The sequence below is a fragment of the Anomaloglossus baeobatrachus genome, chromosome 9 (assembly GCF_048569485.1).
Source record: "Anomaloglossus baeobatrachus isolate aAnoBae1 chromosome 9, aAnoBae1.hap1, whole genome shotgun sequence".
NCBI lineage: Eukaryota > Metazoa > Chordata > Amphibia > Anura > Aromobatidae > Anomaloglossus > Anomaloglossus baeobatrachus.
In genome coordinates this window covers 79,374,214-79,397,485 of record NC_134361.1, presented here as the reverse complement: position 1 = coordinate 79,397,485, position 23,272 = coordinate 79,374,214, and the positions used below count along the sequence as shown (strand labels likewise).

Sequence of the window (23,272 nt, the reverse complement as noted above, 5' to 3'; positions counted from 1 at the left end):
ATGAATAAAGGTGTATTAACATCCGAGGCATACCAACAGTGTCTGATAGCAGCACAGTTCACCATCATTACTTACCTATTCCTTTTCCTGTGCTGCTCCCCATCTCTCTGACTTGTGAATAGCCACATACAGAAAAGTATTTCATTTACGTCCAGATGGTTGGAGGCTACATAGAATGGCATTGTGAGCCATATTGGGGTATAAATGCCCCTAGAATTGTTGGCTACCACTGAGTGTAGGCAAATTGACTGATTGCAGTCTGGACCTCACGGGTTCATTCTCACCCCAAGACCCGAAAGAAGACAAAAGCCCACCGAGACCGGGTGAGCGCCACCGCCAAAGGCCAACCACCTGACGGACCAGCGCCTGCGGGCAACAGAGGGCTCCTCCGGCAGCTGAACGCCGGGGAGCGGGCTACCACTGCCCAGGCAGGGGAGCCGAACACCAAAACCAGAGGTGCAGGGAAGAGGGACCATCACCAACCTCAATGGGGACATCAGCAGCCGCCCGCGGGTACCGACCATCCTCGAACTTTGGTTAACCAGTGACTCTGAGTGTGATTAATTGTGAGTACACCGGTGCCATCCGGGCACCGCAGTGCTGCGCCCTGCACCACATCGCCATCGCCGTCCCCATCGGGCCCCGGGACGCACCGCCCCTACCCACGGAGGGGTTAACACCAAAGCTGTGCCACCAACACCGATCCCGGGAATACCCTCCACTCCTGCCGCAGTGGTGGTGCATCCCGTCACCACAAACCGTGGGTGGCCTCACGGCTCAACCGACACCCACCGTACACCACCACCCCCACTGCTTCCCCTTAACGGAGTGACGTGGCCCCCCAGTCCGGAGGCGCTCGAGCCACCGACCACTCGAGCCCGGACCTTGAGCGGCTCGGCTCGAGCAGAGGAGCGGCCGAGCCCTCTCAGGGCGGTACAGAACCACACATTTCCTTGGTTACTCGATATTTACCTTCATTACCAGCGTCCGCCGCTCTCACGCTGCCAGTGCCGGCTCCCTGCTCCCTGCACACGTAGCCAGACTACACATCGGGTAATTAACCCGATGTGTACTCTGGCTAGGAGTGCAGGGAGCCAGCGCTAAGCGGTGTGCGCTGGTAACCAAGGTAAATATCGGGTTGGTTACCCGATATTTACCTTAGTTACCAGGCGCAGCATGCTTCCACGCGTCGCTGCTGGCTGGGGGCTGGTCACTGGTTGCTGGTGAGATTTGCCTGTGTGACAGCTCACCAGCAACCCGTGTAGCGTCGCTCCAGCGATCCCTGCCAGGTCAGGTTGCTGGTGGGATCGCTGGAGCGTCGTTTAGTGTGACGGTACCTTAAGGCTATGCGCACACCTTGCTTTTTTCAAGTGTTTTTCCTTGCAGATATTAATCAATACTGCAAGAAAAAGACGCATGCCAGCAAAGTCTATGAAAATCCTAACTTTCTGTGCACACGCTGTATCTTTTTGCCTTGAAGAAAAAAAAGAAGCAGCATGTCAATTGTTTCTGTGCATTTTTTTCTGCGTTTCTATAAATCCCCTGCAAATCACTACAGGGGATTATATAGCAGCAGTTTGCCTCACACACCGTACATACAGCATGGTGTGTGAGGCTCTCCATAGCTCAGTAACCCGGGGGTGATTGCATTACAGGGACCCAATTGCCAGAGAATGGAAAGCGATTCCTCTCCCTGCTTCCTGAATGCTCGCATTGATCGCAGCATTCAGGAGGTTAAACTGCCGGGAGTGGCGCAGGCACTGCTCCTGGCAGTGAGAGCCGGGTACATTACATCAGCCGGAGACCCAGCAGTGATCGCAGGTGTACACCGCCTTAACCCGCGATCACCATGACTATAAAAAAAAAGAAAAAAGCATGAAAAAACGCATGTGAAAAAATGCACTTTTTTCAGCTGCTTTTTTCCTGCCAAAATATGCTTTTTATGTGCAGAAAATCTGCACACAAAAAGGCAACATGTGCACATAGTCTAACAACTCCATTCAGAGGAACACAACTCATTTTTAACTGCAAAAACGTCTGCAATAAAATCTGAAGCGCATGAATCTATATAATTCCAGACTTTTTAGTGTATAGTTTGACTATTATAATAATTCATTGAATCTTCTTATATTATAGCCCACATTGTTTATTAGCAAATTACTATTTTTATTGCCATGAATCCCCCTTATTCTGGTTTCTATGAAGTGATATATCTAAAAGCAGAATTTTAAAAGTTATCATAAATTCTGAAAAATAATAGAATTTAATGGTATATTTTCTCTCCAATTATCGTAGATGCCAAATGGTGAAAGTCCACAGCCAAAAAATAGCTCATCTTCCACTACATCATTTAGTGCCTTCATCGACCCGCGACTGCTACAATTCTCACCTCCAACAAGTCCTACCTGTTCCCGTGAGTACATTTAAGAAATATGTGGCTCTCCAGAGGAGAATCATCACTTATGTGCAGTCTTCAGTCCAAATATATTATAGAACAGTTCCATCTGATTATAACTATGCAGTTAGTCATGGCAGAAGCAAGTAAACACATTTTGACTCCTTTGGGGCTATTGGCTGTCACCCATAAGACATTTACAATAAGCTGTAGCATCTGAGGACCTACTCTCAATACTGACGTCCAAAAGACTGGTGGAGCAGGGCCAATGCAGCAAACAGTGACAGCACATAGGATTTAATTTTGTGAGAATTATGTCTGTGTACAGTGTATATATATATATATATATATATATATATATAGCAAATTTAGTATTAAACACATCACCAATTTTCAAAGTTAATATATTAACATGAACCTCTCACGAGATGTCTGTAACAACCCATCCAATCCGCACAGACAAGGCGATCAAATCATAGATGTTCATAAATTTGGTGATGTCTAATTATGAGAAATGACACAGGGAAACAGTATTGAACACGCCTACTGAAATGTATTTAATACTTAGTACAAAAAACGTAGTTGGTAATGACAGTTTCAAGGCGCCTCCTGAATTGGGAAACTAGTAGCATGCATTGCTCAGGTGTGATTTTGGACCATTCATCCACACAAACATTCTTCACATCCTGCAGGTCCCTGCTCCTTCTATGAACTCTGAGCTTTAGTTCCTTCCATAAATGTTCTATTGGATTCAGGTCAGGGGATTGTCTCGGCCATTCTAGCAGCTTTATTTTTCTTCTCTGAAACCAATTGAGAGTTTTCTTGTCTGTTTGGGATCATTGTTTCACTGAAATGTCCACTCATGTTTCACCGTCAGCATACTGGCAGATGGCAGCAGAGTTTTATCAAGAATGTCTCTGTACATTTGGGTATGTGGAGACTGACAAACCAATCTGGCTATCAGTGGTGAGGAGTCTTAGGCTGCTTTCACACATCCGGTTTGAGCGGTGCGGCTCAATCCGGCTGTGCAACCTATGCAACGGATGCGGTGAAAACACCGCATCCTTTGCATAAGTTTTTTAAATGTGGCCCGTCCGGTTTTTGCCGCTTGCGGCATGCTACTGAGCATACGCAGTGGCAAAAACCGCATGCGGCGGCTAGATACGTTTTTTGCCGCATCCGGCATCCATAGGGATGCATTGGAAAATGCACCGCATCGGCCAGATGCGGCGCAATGTGGTTTTTTTTGCCGCACAAAAAAACGTGCTAGGCTACGTTCCATCCGGCCGCCGCATCGGCTAAATCTGCCGCATGCGGCAAAAAACGGACAGAACGCAAGCCCATGCGGCACTAATTAAAGTCTATGCAGGAAAAACGCAACCGGCAGCAAAAAAAAAAACGGTTGCGATTTTCCTGCAAAGTGCCGGATTGTGCCACATTGCAAAAACCGGATGTGTGAAAGCAGCCTTATAGCTCCAATGCTCCTCTGGGAAATATTAAAATTGTCTCTTCAGGTAGGAAAGAGACGAACTCTAGCGCCTTCAATTATATGAAGTTTGCCAGTGCCGTATGATGAATAACAGCCCCATACTATGATGTTCCCACCTCCAAATGTCACTGTTAATATGGTATTAAAGGCCTCCAAACATGGTGTATATTATGGCATAGAAAGAGTTCAATTTTAGCCTCATCTGACCAGCCTATATTCTCCCAATATTTTACAGGCTTGTAAATGTTATTAAACAAACTTTAAATGTGCTTTTTGTTCAACAATGGAGTCTTGCATGGTGAATGTGCATACAGGCCATGGAGATTGAGTGCATTACTTATTGCTTTCTTTGAAACAATTGTACCTGCTGATTCCAGGTGTTTCTGTAGCTCTTCACAGATGGTTCTTGGCTCTTGGACAACTCTTCTGATAATTATTTTCACTCCACTGTTTGAAATCTTGTGTGGAGCACCTAGTCATGGCTGGTTTATGGTGAAATGATCTTCTTTCCACTACCAGATTATGGCCCCAAGAGTGCTCACTGGCACCATTAGTAGTTTAACAATTCTTCTGTAACAAATAGTTTTACCCATCATGAGAAGTTTTTTTGTGTGGCACCGTGATAATGAGACACCATTTTAAAGGCCACCAGTTGAGCCAGCTGATTTCATATTTTCACTAAACGTCAGGATTGCATTCTAATTACTAATATATTCCATCTGCTATCATGACTTTCCATGCTCTTGCTTGAAGTGTTCAATATTTTTTCCCTGTGTGATTTCTCATTATTACACATCACTAAATTTATGGACATCTATGGTTTGACTTGTATGCCTTTGTGGATTGGATAGGTTGCTACCGACATCTAGTGAGAAATTCAGGTCAATATGAGAAATATACTTAATCAGAAACTGATGACGTATGCATATATATATATATATATATTTATATATACATATATGAGGCACTAAGCACCTCAACACTTTGCGAACCCGCATTGTACCTTTTATCTGTTCTGCCACTACATGACTGAGCTACTGTATTTTTTTTCCTCTACTTTTCAGTAATATCACTCACATTTTATGGTGGAACGTTTAGGAAGAAATTTCTGAAACTGAGTAGTTGTACCAGTGGGGTCCTATTACTGTCTCAATACTTTTGTCCATGCAGTATATAAACACACACACACACACACACACATACATATATATATATATATATATATGTATGCATGTATGTATGTATGCATGTATGTATGTATGTATATATATATATATATATATAATATATATATACTGCTCAAAAAGATAAAGGGTGCACCAACATACAAAATCCTTGTTTAAGTGTTCCCTTTACTTTTTTCAGCAGTATATATATATATATGTATATATATATATATACAGTATATATATTTATATATACAGACTCTAAATTTGTATGTTGTAATGCTGTAAAAAAAAAAGGAAAATTTTACATAACGGTGTTTTAAAAATGCTTGAATTTTAGCCCTTCGCATACAGTAATCATTTCTAACTTGCCCTTGTCCTTTGTATTTAGCTAGTGGCATAAAAGTTGAGCCTTTCCGCAGAGAAAATGCTAGGAAAGGATCGGTTGTCAATGTTAATCCAACAAATATTCGACCTCAAAGTGACAGTCCGGAGATTCGCAAGTATAAAAAGAAATTCAATTCTGAGATCCTGTGCGCTGCTCTCTGGGGTGAGTTTATAGGATTACACACATTGCAATTTAATTTATGGTTTTTTTTGTAAATGTGTAACAAAGGTGATCGCCTTAAAATATAGTCAATGCCTCTCTCAAACCTCCCTCTCAGTCGGAGATCGCATGACCATTGAGGAAGGATTCTCCAGTCGTGCTGTATGTGTGTTACCCACCAATACCATCTGTAAATAATACACGAACTACATGTGACTTGGTTTAAAATTGGCCACAGCAGCCTTTATTACCTATTATTTACATACTAACACAAGGGGGCGCCGTCCAACGGGCGACCCCAACAAATAACAATAGGTAACACAGTAACCAATGCAGTAAATATACAACCCTGAGTAGGCCCAGTCCAGGAACCACTTCTCACCCCAGTATCCCTGGCCGCAACACACCGACCCAGAGATGAGGTATTAATCACCTACGGATTAACCCTCCAACTTTGCAGAACCCCGTGCCTGCAACATCCCGGAACCTGGAGCCACCATACCAAGATGGTGTCTCTCTGTCCAGTTACCATTGCCTTCAACCGCCTCTGGACCAGACCTACCCCCCGCTGCTGTGACAAAGAAACAACCCAGACAAAATTCCCCTCGGTATTAAACACAAGGGAGGGTGGGCGGGGATCGTTCCATATCCGGAAGTCAAGAGAGAGGGGGTAAGTCAAAGTCCTTTACTTACACCCCTCAACTGTCCCACCTCTTCCTCCAGGGAACTCCTCCTACCCACCAATCCCTTTTATTCTGCCTTATAAACAAACCATTCCTGTTTCCATTAACCCCATCACTCCTTCCCTTCCCTCTAGTCATGTCGCCCCTCCACCCTATGGGTTCCATGGCTTTCTTGACCATTGAGGAAGGATTCTCCAGTCGTGCTGTATGTGTGTTACCCACCAATACCATCTGTAAATAATACACGAACTACATGTGACTTGGTTTAAAATTGGCCACAGCAGCCTTTATTACCTATTATTTACATACTAACACAAGGGGGCGCCGTCCAACGGGCGACCCCAACAAATAACAATAGGTAACACAGTAACCAATGCAGTAAATATACAACCCTGAGTAGGCCCAGTCCAGGAACCACTTCTCACCCCAGTATCCCTGGCCGCAACACACCGACCCAGAGATGAGGTATTAATCACCTACGGATTAACCCTCCAACTTTGCAGAACCCCGTGCCTGCAACATCCCGGAACCTGGAGCCACCATACCAAGATGGTGTCTCTCTGTCCAGTTACCATTGCCTTCAACCGCCTCTGGACCAGACCTACCCCCCGCCACAGGACAGGGCACGTGACTCCTTACGTGGCCTGGACCCGCCACACACCAAAAGCTTGTACCACACCTCCACGCAATCCCAGCGTCCACAAACAGCACCAAGAACGTTAAGATGCACCCCCATCGCATCACCAAAACCACCAGTTCAGCGCCACCAACTTTAGGCACCGCCCCCCAATAAAGGCTCGATTGATACTGCCTACCGCACAAGCCACACGCCATTCCAAACCGGTCACACTATCAAAAACTACCCCACGATTAAGCCCGGGTATGTCTTCCACAATGCAACAAACCAACAATTTTTTTTTTTTTTAAAACATTCATAAATAACTTCTCGAGATACCTAATCGCTGCCTCCCACTCACTGGACCAGTACCATCGACCCGTCCAGACCCCACTGGCAAAATTTGGGCGAGCCTCAGACCGTCGAGGCCCCGAGAACCAACGAATGCCCAAATATCCAAATGAGGCACACCCTCACCACAAAACCCAGAGGTTATAAACCCACAGATAACACCAACCTGTTACGCCAACCCATTCCACTCCCAAAAGACTCAAACGCCCCCATTGGCCTTAACCCGATAACAACTGAGGCCAACGTAACACCGAAACAAGAGGACTCCCACCTCCCAATACTTCTCACCACCCCTTTTCTGAGCCCACCGAGGGGCCTCCGTGGAAGCCCAATCCAGAAGGAAGACAACCCGTAGTATTCCGGGCGCCCACCCCCGCCACCTGCAATCCAGTCTGCAGCGCTGCCACAAAATGGTACCTTAACAAACACGACACAATAATGATCCTGGGCGTCCTCACAACATAAATTCCGCACCCGGGACCGCGTATAACAACACCAACCTTCACCACCCGCCTAATCTGATTCGGTGAGCGACAAAGCCGGCGCTCAACCCACTGCACCACCTCGGACACATCCTCCAACATCCAACCTCCGCTCCTAACCGTAGATGGGCTGACCAACCCCACAATCTCAAAGCCTCCCAAAAGGCTAACACAAACCGTTTTGGACAAGGGAAACAAAACCTGCTCGTGCTCAGATGAACATAGCCACCACAAACCACTCACCAAACGCTGCCACAAAACAACGGAGACGGACCCTTGTATCCCGCTGCTTCACACCCGTACGACCAAACCCTTCAAGGCCTGCCGCGCACTAAGATCCTGCGAAAAAACATCTCTCCACATCTAATCCTCAACAAGACAGCCACAGCCGCCACCCTCTGCTCCACTGCTGACGCCGGCCTAGCAGCCTGAAAACCGTTAATCACCACTGCCAACGCCCCCACCAAATACTCCACCGGGCCTTCTTCACACATTGTCCCAAACAACGTTATCCGCGCCACCCACACTTCTGGATATCAGCCCCAAATAACCTCAGTCACTGGGCACCGAGCCGCTCCCCAACACAGCCACACCAGACTCCACAAGCCCTCAGGACACACCGTGCCCACCTCGTCTGTTACGCGGCCTCAACTCCCGAGACCTGTAGAACTGGAAGGAAACAAAGCAGCTGCTATTCCCTTGGCGAACCCCAGTACTGGTTGCGCCACGCATACCATTTTTTTTTTTTTTTTTTTTAAACGCATACAATTGCGAAACCAACTGTCGCAAGTACGCCACCCTTGGCCCCAGGATTAGCAAACCAACTATTAATCGAATTCTCCACCAACTGATAGTCAGAATGACAGCACACCTTCCTCTTGGAAAAACTGCCAACCTCCCCAACCCGACTACTACCACCGATTGGAAGCGCTACCCCACAATGCCCAACCAGAAAACCAACTGGACCCGCTGCATCCGAGTACCGCAGCTACGTTCCATCAGACACCACCTTACCCAGCCACAATCCGCGGCCACTAAGTCGCCGTAAGAAAAAACCTCCTACACCATCAGATCGTCATTGATCTCCTTCGTGACCACACACAAATGATCCGATGGCTGCACCCTTGGCGCAGCCATCGCCAGCCGTCCAGCAGACACGCCCCCCAGCGGCGTAACTCTGCACCCGTGGTTCGACCGCCCCTGCAAAGACTGCACCGCCTGAAACCGCACCGTCTTAGCTGACCTAACTGCCTCTATCGCAGCCCATAGGACCACACCATTACCTTCGAATCCTACCTCTCTGACCATAACATCAAACTTTATCCCCCACAAACTGTATCACTGGCGTTGGACCCTCAGTCTTCGCCTGCGCCAACAGGCCCAAAAGAGTATCCACCACCATCTGCAATGAAACAAACAACCTCAACGAATCATCAACCCGCCAACCCGATGTAAAGAGAATCAACCTATAATGAATAAGAGGTGTAAGCTGGGACACACCACGCACAAACCACTCCACAAAGAAATAACCGCCCCCAACGGAACATAAAATGGGACAAAACCCATTAGCCCCCACCGATCAGCATAATAATAACTCCCCTCCCCACCGCAGCACCAGAACTGCTAGCTAGCAGGGTGGACCAGTAACAACCTAAATGCCGCCTCCAAATCCACCTTTGCCATCAATGCTCCACGGCTCACCGCCTTTACCAAATCCCACCCTCTGTCCAACGACACATAATAAACCGCCGACAATTCTGGAGCCAAGCAGGCATACACCGATGACTCCTCCAGATAAGATACGTTTTGAACAAGCCGAAATATATACATCTATATACAGCTCATTTCCGGCACTACCCACCAACAGAGAAACCCAATCATGACAAGGAGGGCCCCGAATGGCCCACCCATCCTGCCCAAAGCCACGTCCTGACCCCTCTTTCCACTGACAACCACCAGGTGTCCCCTAGCCCAGCACAAACTTCCAATAAGGAGGCAAAGATCCACCAATATAAATAGAAAGACGCAGAATTACTATGTTCCTTACCACAACCCAACACGTATGCTTAAGACAACCGTCCGCGCCAAATCTGCACCACCCATCATTCTATTCCCCCCAAAAACCCCTCATCGACCGTGTCGCCGGGTTCCACGCCCCGAACAGCCAACTACCCCCCAAAAGGGGGGGGGCTGACTAGGAGCCGCCATCCACTGCAGCCATAAGGATGTGCCCGTATGCTCCTACCGCATACTGGCACGCAACACCTTCCCTTGCTGAAATTACACGGCGTACTGAAGCCAGACTAAACCGCCATATGACCTAAACAAGCCACCCCAAATGGATCCATATAACCGAACCATGCCGAACCAATTACCCAATTCCTTCCCCCGATACCCTTGCCAAAAACGCAAATGCCCGCAGCCACGTTGCAAATGTACGAGGGGTGAGCCTCCACCGGCGCTCCCCTCCCTCTACTTATCCTTCCTGGAATCACTTGGCTTAACCTAATCCAGGTGAAACTGTTCCAGGGGGAGCAGCGAAACTATTGCTACACGTTCCCCCATTCAAATCTTATCCCTCACATCCTCCAGCAAGTGAGCCCCCCCCCAGCGGGCCTTTGAAGCACCCATAACTCTCACACTTGACCACTGTCAGCCCAATGCACCACCTCATCCCCCTCTTCGCTCCTCACCACTCACTCTGTCACAGCCCTTGCCGCCTCTGCCCGAAAATGCTCCCCTGCCGCCTCATGCGCCCTCACTCTGCCTGCCGCACCTGCGCCTACTAACCACCGATCCCGTCCATGCCGCCGGCGGTGCATGCGCACCCTCCACAACCGTATACACCACTGCAGTAAACCCCATACCTTGTCAAAACACAAACCCACTCGGCGCTGCCGTGTCCGCAGCCGCCCCCCCCACCAACTGCGCCCCAACCCTGCCGAATCCACGGCCGTCTCACCCGACCGCGACCCGGCGTATCCTGGAATAAAAGTCACGCCATCCAGACGTCTGATTCTTCCGTCGCTGCTTCCTCCTCCTCCTCGCTGGAGCCGACCGCCTCTGGCTCATGTAATGCAGACGCCGCCGAAGCGCTGCCACCACCACGGCCGTCCTCCTGGTACGCCGCGTGGGCACCATCCTCCAAGCTCCATCTTCTGTCCCGCGGCGACAACCCCGGAAACCGTCCCGACCCACGGGCTGCCACCGCGGGCCCCATCTTCTGGCCCGACCCCCCCCTGCTGCCTGCAAGGACAGGGGGTACCTGTGGCCCGACCCGCTGCCAGCAGACTCCCATCCAGAGCCGCCAGCCTCCTGCCCACCTGGGCCCAGAAGGCATCCGTCCGCCGGGTCCTCGCCCCCCTGGGGGAGACCGCCGCTGCCGGGATCTGCACGCCTGCTCTGGGTGACCAGGCGGGGACCGCAGGGTCCCCGCCGTCACCCCCACGTACCGACGCCTCCCGGGCATCCGTCGCACCAGGCTCGCCTGCCCTGGTGCCGGACCCCTTGCTGGCTGCAGCCCCCCGGCCACCCCCCCTCCACCCACGGGGGAAGGGGGGGTAACGCTGGCCTCCGTCCTCGCCGGGCGCTCTCCTGGCCAGGAGCCGCCGCATCCAGCCCTCCTGGGCCCCATGAAAGCCTCTGTCCGCTGGGCCCTCCCCCTCCTGGGGGAGACCGCCGCGGCCGGGAGCTGCAACCTGATCTGGGTGACCAAGCAGAAACCGCAGGGCCCCTGCCGTCACCCCCACTCACCGACGCCTCCTGGGCACCCGTCGCCCCAGGCCCGCCTGCCCTGGTGCCGGACCCACCACTGGCTGCAGCTCCGCGGCCCCCCCCACTGTCCGCGAGGGGTAAAGCTGGCCTCTGTCACCGCCGGGCGCTCTCCCCGTCCGGGAGCCGCCGCATCCAGCAATCCAGGCCGCGGCTCGGACCGGAAATAGGCCGCAGACAAGCCACGCCCCCCTCCCGGCTGCCGCGGCCCGGACGGAGATTCCTCCCGCGGCCGGAGCAGCAGCTGAGTACTGCCCTGCCCACGTCCTACCGCGGAGGGTCCCCGAAGGGGCTCTCACATCTCCTCCTCGCTCCCCCCGCACACGGCAAGTACCTGAGATATGAGGGAGGGGGGACGCCGCCCGCAGCTGACAGGGGAGCGAGGGGAAAGTGCCAACGGGTTAACCCCCAGCAGCCAAGGCGTGGGACCGCGCTGCCAGGGGCCCGTGCACTGCCATGATGAATCCGCTGGTCCCGGGTAGCAGCCATCCTGTCGCACGTCCGGATCGTTCCATATCCGGAAGTCTGGTGATGTGAGGGGCTGGGGAACCTCCATTATGACGTCCTTGTACAGATCTTTGTGTCCTTCTAAATACTCCCACTCCTCCATGGAGAAATAGAAGGTGACGTCCTGACACCTTATAGGAACCTCTCCAGTCAGATCGTTCCATATCCGGAAGTCAAGAGAGAGGGGGTAAGTCAAAGTCCTTTACTTACACCCCTCAACTGTCCCACCTCTTCCTCCAGGGAACTCCTCCTACCCACCAATCCCTTTTATTCTGCCTTATAAACAAACCATTCCTGTTTCCATTAACCCCATCACTCCTTCCCTTCCCTCTAGTCATGTCGCCCCTCCACCCTATGGGTTCCATGGCTTTCTCACAGTATAATTTTTCTTCTCCCTGGTCTTGTAGGATTTTCACCTTGGAGCGGTGCACTTTTTAGTAACCATCTTATGTTTCCTACTGCCAGAGTGTTTATACACTAAATACAGTATTCTGCAAAGGTTTTAGGCAGGTTTACAAAAAGATGCTGCAAAGAGTTCTTAAAAAAAATAGAAGTGTGAATAGTTTATTTTTATCAATCAACAAAAATCTAAGTCGGGCTTTGCACGTTGCGACATCGCAAGCCGATGCTGCGATGTCGCACGCGATAGTCCCCGCCCCCGTCGCAGGTACGATATCGTGTGATAGCTGGCGTAGCGAAAATTATCGCTACGCCAGCTCCACATGCACTCACCTGCCCTGCGACCGTCGCTCTGGCCGGCGACCCGCCTCCTTCCTAAGGGGGCGGGTCGTGCGGCGTCATAGCAACATCACACGACAGGCAGCCAATAGTGGCGGAGGGGCGGAGATGAGCAGGATGTAAATATCCCGCCCACCTCCGTCCTTCCACATAGCCGCCGGCGGCAGGTAAGGAGATGTTCCTTGCTCGTACGGCTTCACAAACAGTGATGTGTGCTGCCGCAGGAGTGAGGAACAACATCGTACCTGTTGCGGCACCGGCATTATGGAAATGTCGGTGAATGCAACGATGATACGATAACGACGTTTTTGCGCTCGTTCATCGTATCATCTAGCCTTTACACAGTACGATGTCGAAAGTGACGCCGGATGTGCGTCACTTTCGATTTGACCCCACCGACATCGCATGTGCGATGTCGCAACGTGCAAAGCCGCCCTAAGTGTCAAAATGCACAAATCCCTTCTTTGTCTTCATATGATACTAGATAGATTTGATGATGTTGAGATTAGTGTTCCACGAAAGCCATATTATCACTTCCAGGACTCGTTCTTTACAAGGTAGATAATTCTTAATATCATGGTCTGTATGTTCAGTGGTGTTGTCCTGCTTCAGAATAAATTTGGAACCAATCAAGCCCTGGTGTGTCACGGGTGACAGATAGTGCTGTGGTGTCCAGCTATAGAAGATCACAGCGTTTGGATGCAGAAACTGCTCCCTGACCTTCTATCATTCCTGCTTGGTTTTCATCCGTTTTTCTTTAGGACCCTGGGCCGTTGTTCAGCCTGTCAGCTGCTGTTCATCAGTACTTTCCTTGTTTATGTACTGTATATCTTCACTTCCTATTATTCAGTGCTGGTGATATTTGATACATCTTTATCAAGTCTTCAGTGCAAGCAGGCAGCATGCATACATCAGGAGAATCTTGGTGTTTGTTGCAAATTCTCTCCCTGGGACAACTAGAGATAAGTTGTTTGTGGTTTTCCCTGTTTGTTATCCCTGTGTGTCCTTTCATGCCTAGTGGGGTTGATAAAGAGCTTATCCCATTCTGCTCCCTAACTAGAGCCCTGATCAGGGTCAGCCTCAGGTCAAGTCGGCACATAGGTGTGGAAACTATCTAGCATGGTGAGGGATCCCAATGCCCAGCAATAAGCTTGATGAGGTGTCACCATCTCCCCCTTCCCTAGATATAAGGTTTCACTCCCCTTTCCTTTTGCTATTCACTTGGTACTTCCCCATACCTAATGTGACACACCCCTCACTGATTGTATTGTGTGATGAATAAGTATTGGTCTGTATTTCTCAGCATTGAGGACAAATTTGGTGAAATACAGTCCCCACGCTTGCAAGGAACCTCCACCATGCTTCACTGTTGTCTTCAGACACTCCTTATTCTACTTCTCTCCAGTCCTTCACCAAAGAAACTGACATCTGTTACAACCACACATTTCACATTTTCATTCATCAGTCTGGAGCACCTGCTGACATTTTTCTACACCCCAGTTTCTAAATTTTCGTGCATAGTTGAGTCACTTTTAATTATTTTGACGGTATAATATTGACCACTATTCTCCCATGAAGATCACTTCTGGCCAGATTTCTCCAAACAATAGATTGAGTTAGCAGGTCACACTGGTTGCTGCCGGTTCTATGTTGATGATTTCAGTTCTCTCTTTGATTTCAAAGAGAAATAAGCTTCATTTGACTTTCATCTGCTACACTAAATTTCCATAGCTAACTAGTTTGTCTATGGTCCTCCACGTTGGACGTTTGTTTGGATGCTTCATCAAAAAAGCTTACCACAGCAAATCTTGAAACCCCAGTCTGATTTGAAGTCTTTGCTTAGGAGAGATCTTGCTGGTGCAGTATAACTACCTAGGTGAATTGTTGCTATGTTCAGTACTGCTATGGTGTATGACCTGTCTCATGAAACTTTGTTCCACAACTTCTTCTTTATAGTAGAATTGGGCTGAACCACACTCAATTTTAAGACTCCTACACAGCAATTTATGTTTCCGTTAAAAGGGTTGTCCTGTCTAAAACTGCATGACTGTAGACGTGTGAATTCTCACATTTTGCAATGTCAGAGTCGGGAATGGCAGTCGCTTGGCCACAAGAATGCAATATACATAGTCCAGGCCAAAATCCTACTAGATGGGCACGATCTTGCTCAATATAGTTGCTTCGAAACAGTCTAGTCAGATTCTGGCCCGTGACTTACGTTTCCGGTGCTGACACTGGAGAATGTGAGGATTCAAAAGTCTACAGTCACATAGAGTAGCTGCAGAATTGTATACCAAGCAACCCCTGTAATGAATGTATCAATCTGTATTTGAGAATAATGATCATTAGGCCGGGGCCACACGGGGGACTACCGTGATCCTCGCATGACACTCAGCTCATGCTGACAGCACAGCGGGAGCCGAGTGTCACTGCGACTGAGGTCCGATCATGTGATTGGACCACAGCTGCGGGGGACAGGCTGGCACTGAGGAGGGGCGGGCCGGCGCTGCGGAGGGATTTATCTCCCTCTCTCCTCCGTTGCCGGCTATTGCCATTCTCGCCCTGCACTCGCAGTACACAGGTATAGTGCGAGTGCAGTGCAATTTTTCTCTCGTCCCATAGACTTGAATGGGTGCGAGAGAAATAAGGATCGCATTGCACCCGCAGCATGCTGCGATTGTTTTCTCGGTCCGATTAGGGCTGTGAAAATAATCGCTCATGGGGCCTGGCACATAGGCTAATATTGGTCCAAGTGGAATGCGATGTTTTATCGCATTCCACTCGCTTCGAGTTTCATGCTGTGTGTCTTAGGCCTTATCACCGGTTTGGTATAATTGGTTACTCATACACATGCCTACAATCCTACAAAAGCCCTGACTTTATGTAGCTGAAGAGCTGAAGCTGTTCTGTAAAAAAAAGGCGGTCACACCAAATATTGATTTGATTTAAAATTCTTTTTTGTTCATTCCCTTTCATTTTGGCAAGTAGCAAAATGCAAATTACCATTTCTAATTTTGAAAGCCTTCTTACTGTGCAGCATGTTTTTGTCACCCTTCACACAAAACTGTATTTGTATTTCACATGGCAAAAAATAAATCAGGAAACCTTTCCTTTCAACCATATTATGCACATTACCTCTGTTATTCCTTCTGGAAATGTCTGACTAAATATTGGGTGTTATCATTTGTGAAAACAGCATGTGAACATTATCCATCCAATGTCAGGCTTTGTAGGGGCACACAGTATTACAAAGGTTGTCCAGTACAACAATAGGTTTATTTTTTCATAAATCTTGCTATTATGTACCCCTCAAAACAGTCATTATCTTATTTTAGCAATATTACCTTTTATCATGCTCCAGCAGGACATCCTCATTGCTGGATATAGCTCTGATGGGATTAATTGATAACTTCCTCTCTCCTGACTTCCTGTGTTCTATAACTACAGGTTCCATCATCCAATGAATTGACCTGTAAGCCAGCATCTATCAAACCCAAACCCCCTTCCTCCCCTCCTTCCTCTACCTTCAACCTCCTGCATCTTGTGACACAATGCTTTGAGCACCCACTTACACAAACAACAGCTGCTGGCATATTCACTCCTCCCCATGTCCAGGATTATGGGCATGAGGAGCAGTGAATATTAATTTCCTTAAACAGCAGGCACACATGATAACCCAGGAGTGGCAGTAAGTCAGCAGCTGGGAGATCACGTGTGCTCGCTGTTTAAGGAATATAATATTCTCTGCTCCTTACCCCCATAATCCCACCTACGTCTCAGTGCCGATAGGTGGGTGGGATTATGGGTGTAGAGAGCAGTGAATATTCAATTCCTTAAAAAGCAGGCCCATATGTTCTCCCCAGCGCTTGTTTCTGCCTCCTGTGACCCAGGGCCGCTGCAATTTGCAGCTCAGGGACCCAACAGATGTCTGTGCTGCAACGCATTTAAGCTAGATGTGCACCCTTAGACACAAATTCAGCTGAAGCAGGCGCTGGGGTCGGTGGGCCCCTGGACTGTGCTCTCCACTCTTAGGGGTACTTTGCACATTGCGACATCGCTACTGCGATATCGTCGGGGTCAAATCGAAAGTGACGCACATCCGGCGCCGGTAACGACGTTGCAACGTATAAAGCCTAGATGTGCCGATAAACGGTCGCAAAGGCGTTGAAAATTGGTGATTTGTGTAGTGTCGGACATTTTCATAATGTCGCACCAATAGGAGATACGATGTTGTTCCTCGTTCCTGCGGCAGCACACATCACTGTGTGGGAAGCCGCAGGAGCGAGGAACATCTCCTTACCTGCCTCCACCGGCTATGCGGAAGGAAGGAGGTGGGCGGAATGTTTACGTCCCGCTCATCTCCACCCCTCCGCTTCTATTGGATGGCTGCCGTGTGACGTCGCTGTGACGCCGCACGGCACGCCCCCTTAGGAAGGAGGCGGGTCGCCGGCCAGAGCGATGTCGCAGGGCAGGTAAGTGCGTGTGAAGCTGCCCAAGCGATAATGTTCGCTATGGCAGCTATCACAAGATATCGCATGTGCAACGGAGGCGGGTACTATCGTGCTTGGCATCGCTAGCTTCGGCTAGCGATGTCGCAACGTGCAAAGTACCCCTTCGGCTTTGCCATGTGGTGAAACATTGTCCACAGCACAGTAAATAGGTGAGTAGCCGTATGATAGGGTGATGTCTCCTCAATTTCTACATCCGGAAGTCGATGTGACATCACCGAATACCATTATCCACGGCAGCCAGGGTCACGAGATTAGCACTGAGTTACATAGATAGCGCCGCTCAGTGAAGAATTGATAACCGAAGGTATTTGATGATTCAATTAATTTATTGATCACAGTTGATGTGCAAAATATATAAAGTAGTGGCCTACCTCTAACACCTTAAAGACCAGGCAATTATATTGATGTATTGCAGTATATAGACAAAATTAGGTTTTCCTAGATGCCCTGCCACAGAGATTCACTAGAGGACAGAGAAGGCAGCCATGATGACCTTCAGCATAACCCCAGCTGCAAGGACAACCCATAAGCACGCTGTTTGATAGCTTGTTCTGTATTCTAAAATAGTACAGTATTGCAGTATAAAGGGAAATCATTTTCTCCTTTGGCTTGGCTTCCTGTAGCTGGACTTCACAGAATCATCTGGATGGCAGCCATGGGGCATTCAATGATAACCCATCTCCACCCTGCAATTTCATCAGGCGAAACCAATGTTCAAGCAACAGAGGGGTTACACACAGATCATGTCCATTTAAATGCCACTGTCACTCCATTTCCAAGATATGCACGTTTGCTACTTTTGGAGCGCGGTATGTGAAATCTCTGCTTGTAAGCCAACATGGCGTTTTTTCCAGAATTTTCTCTGAGGGCTTTCACATATGCAGCCAATCAAATCTCAGCAATTGATCTTAGCAGTCTCAGACACTTCCAAGCTAGGAACAAGAGGTAAAGGTGCACATCCACAGAGAAGACTGATGAAATGCCCACTTGTTTTGCAAACAGAGATTTCACATAATTCGCTCCAATTGTGAATATCACTGCAATGGATTGATACAGAATAAACCGAAATAGAGCATCAGAATAATGAGAGTTCAGAGATTTGTATCAGGTATTTAGCCCTATTTTTTATCAAGTGACAGGTCCTCTTTAAAAACTACAATAAGTTTACACGTCCCACTCCTGTGCTGTATCAGTAAAGGGTGACTGTTGCTTTGATGCTGGCTAGCGTGCACATGTAATATGTCCCTCCTTGGAGGTCTCCAGCAAAGACAATAAGGCTGGTTTCAGACGTCCATGTTTCAGGTACGTGTGACATTCGTTTTTAACACGGATGCCACCACACGTACCCATGTTATCCTATTGTGTACTCACATGGCCGTGTTTTCACACGAACCGTGTAGCCCCGCTTTTCCCCACACGCACACATGGAGACACGTCTGCTTTTTCTCCGGTATCACAGTTGTCACACAGATCGCACACTGATGTGATCCGTGTGACATCAGTGTGACATGTACCGGAGAAAACACTGTCTGTGAAATAAAGAGTTGTTCTATATTCACCTGTATCCAGCGGTGATGTCTTCGGCTCTGCTGTCTCCTGCTCCTCTCCTGAGCCCCGCTCATTAGTTTCATTGATTATTCACTGCAGTGAGCAGCTGGAAACAGGAGCATCACGGTGACAGCGCTGGAGACAGCATCGCAAAGGACGGCATCGCTGGGGACATCGCTAGTGACAGGTGAGTATTCAGGTAGCGGTGTGTGCAGGGACGTCCAGGAGGTCATTGGATTTCCCAATGAACTCTGATGACCTCCTGATGACCCCCCTGTGACAACCGCGCTACAGCAAGTGTTACGACAGTGACTTCCAGGGGTACATGAGAGTTCATTGGGAACTCTGATGACCCCCTGGATGTCTCTGCATACACTGATGTATACTCACCTGTAACCGGCGATGTCCCTGGAGTTGCTGTCCTCGGCTGTGCTGTCCGGCGCTGTCCCCGTGATGCTCCGGCTTCCAGATCTTCGGGCAGTGAATAATCAATGAATATAATGAGCGGCGGTCAGGAGCAAGAGGCAGCAGAGCCGTAGACATCACCGCTGGATACAGGTGAATATAGAACATCTTTTTATTTGACGTGTTTTCTCCGGTACGTGTCACACATATGCAAACACAGATGTCACACATGTGAAAACACGTATGACCATAACCATGCATGTGGCTTGTACCTGATAAAACACGGACATTTGAAACCGGCCTAATATTCAGTAGGAGGTTAACACAAAGTAATAAGCAAATGATACAATTGTAAAGTCACCTAACTAGATGAACATGCTGCATTGTGTGAAGATATAATAGATGAGAAGCAAGGCAAGAAGTTATGAGGTCTGCACGTGAGATTACCCTGCAGAAAGACAGATGATGCTGCAAATGAGACAGGTGGGAACATTCATTAGTTATGAGAAAGACTGTGCTCACCGCAGGAATTATTCTGGTAAAGAAAAGTAAAACTAAAAGTAAAGCAAATGAGGTTATTACCCAAATAGCAGACATTAGTGCAAGTTCAATATGAAGTCATTTTTCCATTATGGAACCAGTAGCCAAGTAAATGTTCAGGATAGATACATCTTATTCTTCCCATCTGAGAAGTAAGCCTAACTTGAGTAATTAAAAGTAGAGATGAGTGACCCTGAGGTTCGGTTTTCGAACTGAACACCAAATTTACAAATCAATGATCGGGTTTGGGGTCCAGAACGAGCAAACAACACCCGCCCGAGCATCGCTGTGCTCGAGTAAGCTCAGTGCTCAGCCCAGTGCGAGTCTCTTGCAGTGCTTGAACGGCTCGCACTGGGGTTAACAACAGCGTGATCGGATGTAGTGGGCAACAAAAAAAAAGTTTGAAAAACCCAGAGACTTGGTTTACACTGTTCTCAGCGTCTGCTTTATTGCTGAGTGAGTACCCGACTGACCCCTGCACTACAATTCCTCATCCTTATTCAGAGGGCCTACCCCTACCCGTGGCGGGCAACGTCATCTTCCTGCCCCACTCCATCACCCCGGGTACTGCCAACGGCAGCGGCGATACTCCCAATTACCGTACACCACGGGTGGCGTCACAAACTATACCTCTCCCCTGTAAATAACCCCCTTTTACATTTGAGTGTGGCCCCTAGCCCCCGGATCCAGAGACCCTCGAGCCACAAGTAATCGGCACCCCGGATCCGAGCAGTTCGATCTGCTGCAGGGGCGGCACACATGTGCCACTCCAGGCACCATCATTTGAACCGAGACCGTGGACTGGGTGGGACACTCACTGCACAGGCCTGCTCCACCACTCACCCACCGCCACTGCTGCTGCCACTACTGACCAGCCGCGGCTGCTGCCACAGACCCACCGCGACTGCTGCCACGGACTTGTTGCCACGGCCGTGACAGACCGCCGCTGCCAGCAGGGACCCGCCGCTGCTGACTCCACTGACCAGCCGCTCGCTGCTTACGCCACTGACTGCCGCTGCCAATGCCACCACGGACCCGCCATGACTGCCAGCACAACCTCTGCCTCCTGTGACCCCGCTTTACCACCACTGCTGCCCCCCTCCAGTAAGACAACACCAGATTATAAGATGGACCCCTTTTTTTTTTACCTTATTTTGTCTGTAAATTTGGGGTGCGTCTTATTATCCGGTGCGTCTTATAAAGTGAAAAATACGGTACATATGAAAATGATCTCTTCAGAGAGGAAGAGGACTTGAACTCTAGTGCCACCTATTGGAAGTAGCAATACTAAAAGTCCTAAAAGTATTTGCAGCCATCTCATCCAACCAAATCAGGCACTTTGCTGTGCAGAGGACAGGCAAACACTCATTGAGGCTACTTTCACACTTCTGGTTTTTGCTCTGCGGCACAATACGGCGCTCTGCAGAAAAACCGCAACCGTTTTTTTTGCCGCCGCTTGCGGGTTTTTTTGCATAGACTTACATTAGTGCCGTATTGTGCCACATGGGCTTGCGTTCGGTCCGGTTTTTGCCACATGCGGCAGATTTAGCCGATGCCGCGGCCGGATGGAACGTTCCCTGGCACGTTTTTTGCTCCGGCAAAAAAAATGCATCACACCGCATCCGGCCGCTGTGGCGCATTTTTCAATGCATGCCTATGGACGCCGGATGCGGCGCAATGCGGAATAAACCGCATCCGGCCGCCGCATGCGGTTTCTTCCACTGCGCATGCTCAGTAGCGCATGCAACCGGAAAAAAACGGATGGGACGCATGTAAAAACTTATGCAAAGGATGCGGTGTTTTCGTCGCATCCGTTGCATAGGTTTCACAGCCGGATTGAGCCGCACTGCTCAAACCGGATGTGTGAAAGTAGCCTAAAGGGTCAACATTGGCTTTTAGCATTGCTACTTGCAGTATATTTCACTAGAATTCAAGTCCTTTTCCAAGTAATACAATTGCCATCATGATACATATGTATATATATATTCACAGTATATATGTGTACAGTTTGAGTATTACATGGCATATGGTGCATGTATTTCTAATGTGATTGCTGAATATGCCATCAGCAGTGTGTGCTGACTGGATCATGGCTTTATACTATACTACTTATACTCTTTAGGTTACAGCTGAGCTTGCTTTCCCCCCTGAGGCTGGCCCTGTGTGTGTGGTGTGTGTGTGTGTGTGTGTGTGTGTGTGTGTGTGTGTGTGTGTGTGTGTGTGTGTGTGTGTGTGTGTGTGCGTGTGTGTGTGCGTGTGTGTGTGTGTGTGTGTGTGTGTGTGTGTGTGTGCGGTGATGCGTAATCATTGCTGTAATAATCTGACTTTATTACTCCTCCCCTATGACGATCATGTGACTTTTGCTATGTTCACGCCCACATTGTGAAGCCACGCCTCCGCAATATTAGCCTCTGGTCTTGTAATTAGATTAGTATGTCACATGACTGATCATGTGATCACTCGCAGGTCCTTTTCTAAGGTCCTGGAATGCCAGTGAGGGTATTTCACACCTCTGGGAAGAACTGAGCAGCCCACCCGCGATATGGCTGTCAGGCTCCTCAGGCTGGTCCATTTGCCCTTCTCTCTGCCAGACCAAACCTTTGATTACACTGGGTAAGGTTACTTTTTCACTTTGACACTGTATTACAGTGAGTGCATGTTTTGGTATTGCCCCTCTGTATATTAGTAGATTGAACTGATGCAGTTACATGGGTAATTTCCGCTCTTTTCAATGTATTGGCACTTTATTAGCATATTACACTTTATGTCTGTTTATTTTCACAACAGACATATTATGGTTATGAGTGCTTGTTTACATTAATGTTTATATACCAGTGTTTCCCCCTGTATACTTATAACTGTGAATTGATTGTTTATGGGGGTGATCTCTGGATTGAGACCAATGCATTGATACTTTACCATCACGTTGCACTTTAAATCCTGACCCTGGTGTATAACTGATTACATTTTATAGGCTTAGTAAGGGCATGTGTGCCGCCCCAGCAGCGGATCGATCCGGGGATGGTGTCCGTTCATGGCTCGAGGGTCTCTGGACCTGGGGGCTTAGGTGCCACACTCAAATGTAAAAGGGAGTTTTTACAGGGGATTTGATGTATAGTTCGTGACGCCACCCGTGGTGTGCGGTAATTGGTAGTACCGCTGCTGCTGTTGGGAGATCCCGGGGTGATGGAGTGGGGCAGCTAGGTGACGTTGGCCTCCACGGGTAGAGACAGGCCCCAGGACTCTGGTTGGTGATGCAGGGACACAGTGCATGGGTCAGTCGGGTACTCACTCAGCAATGAAGCAGACGCCGACAACAGGATAAACCAAGTCTCTGGCAGCCGTTGCCTCTCAAGGGGAGCTCATCCGGGTCCCGTCCCCTACAATACTACCAGTGGTCCATAACCTGCCTCCTGGCACTAAGTTTTAGATTGTCCGTTGTGGTCCAGTAGCTTGGAGCTATCCGGGCCCCGCTCCCCACTGTGGCTAAGTGAAGGAGCCTGCTCTCAGGGCTCACGCTTGG

The 23,272-nt window shown here is 48.9% G+C and overlaps 1 protein-coding gene across 1 annotated transcript in view; it reads left to right on the top strand.

The window, feature by feature from the left end:
* Positions 1 to 23,272, top strand: part of NRK (Nik related kinase) — a 432,773-nt gene that overhangs the window by 311,277 nt on the left and 98,224 nt on the right. The window contains exons 24-25 of the mRNA XM_075323819.1: positions 2,296 to 2,413; positions 5,442 to 5,600. Coding sequence (XP_075179934.1) covers positions 2,296 to 2,413; positions 5,442 to 5,600 — 277 coding nt within the window. The remainder of the gene's footprint in view (positions 1 to 2,295; positions 2,414 to 5,441; positions 5,601 to 23,272) is intronic.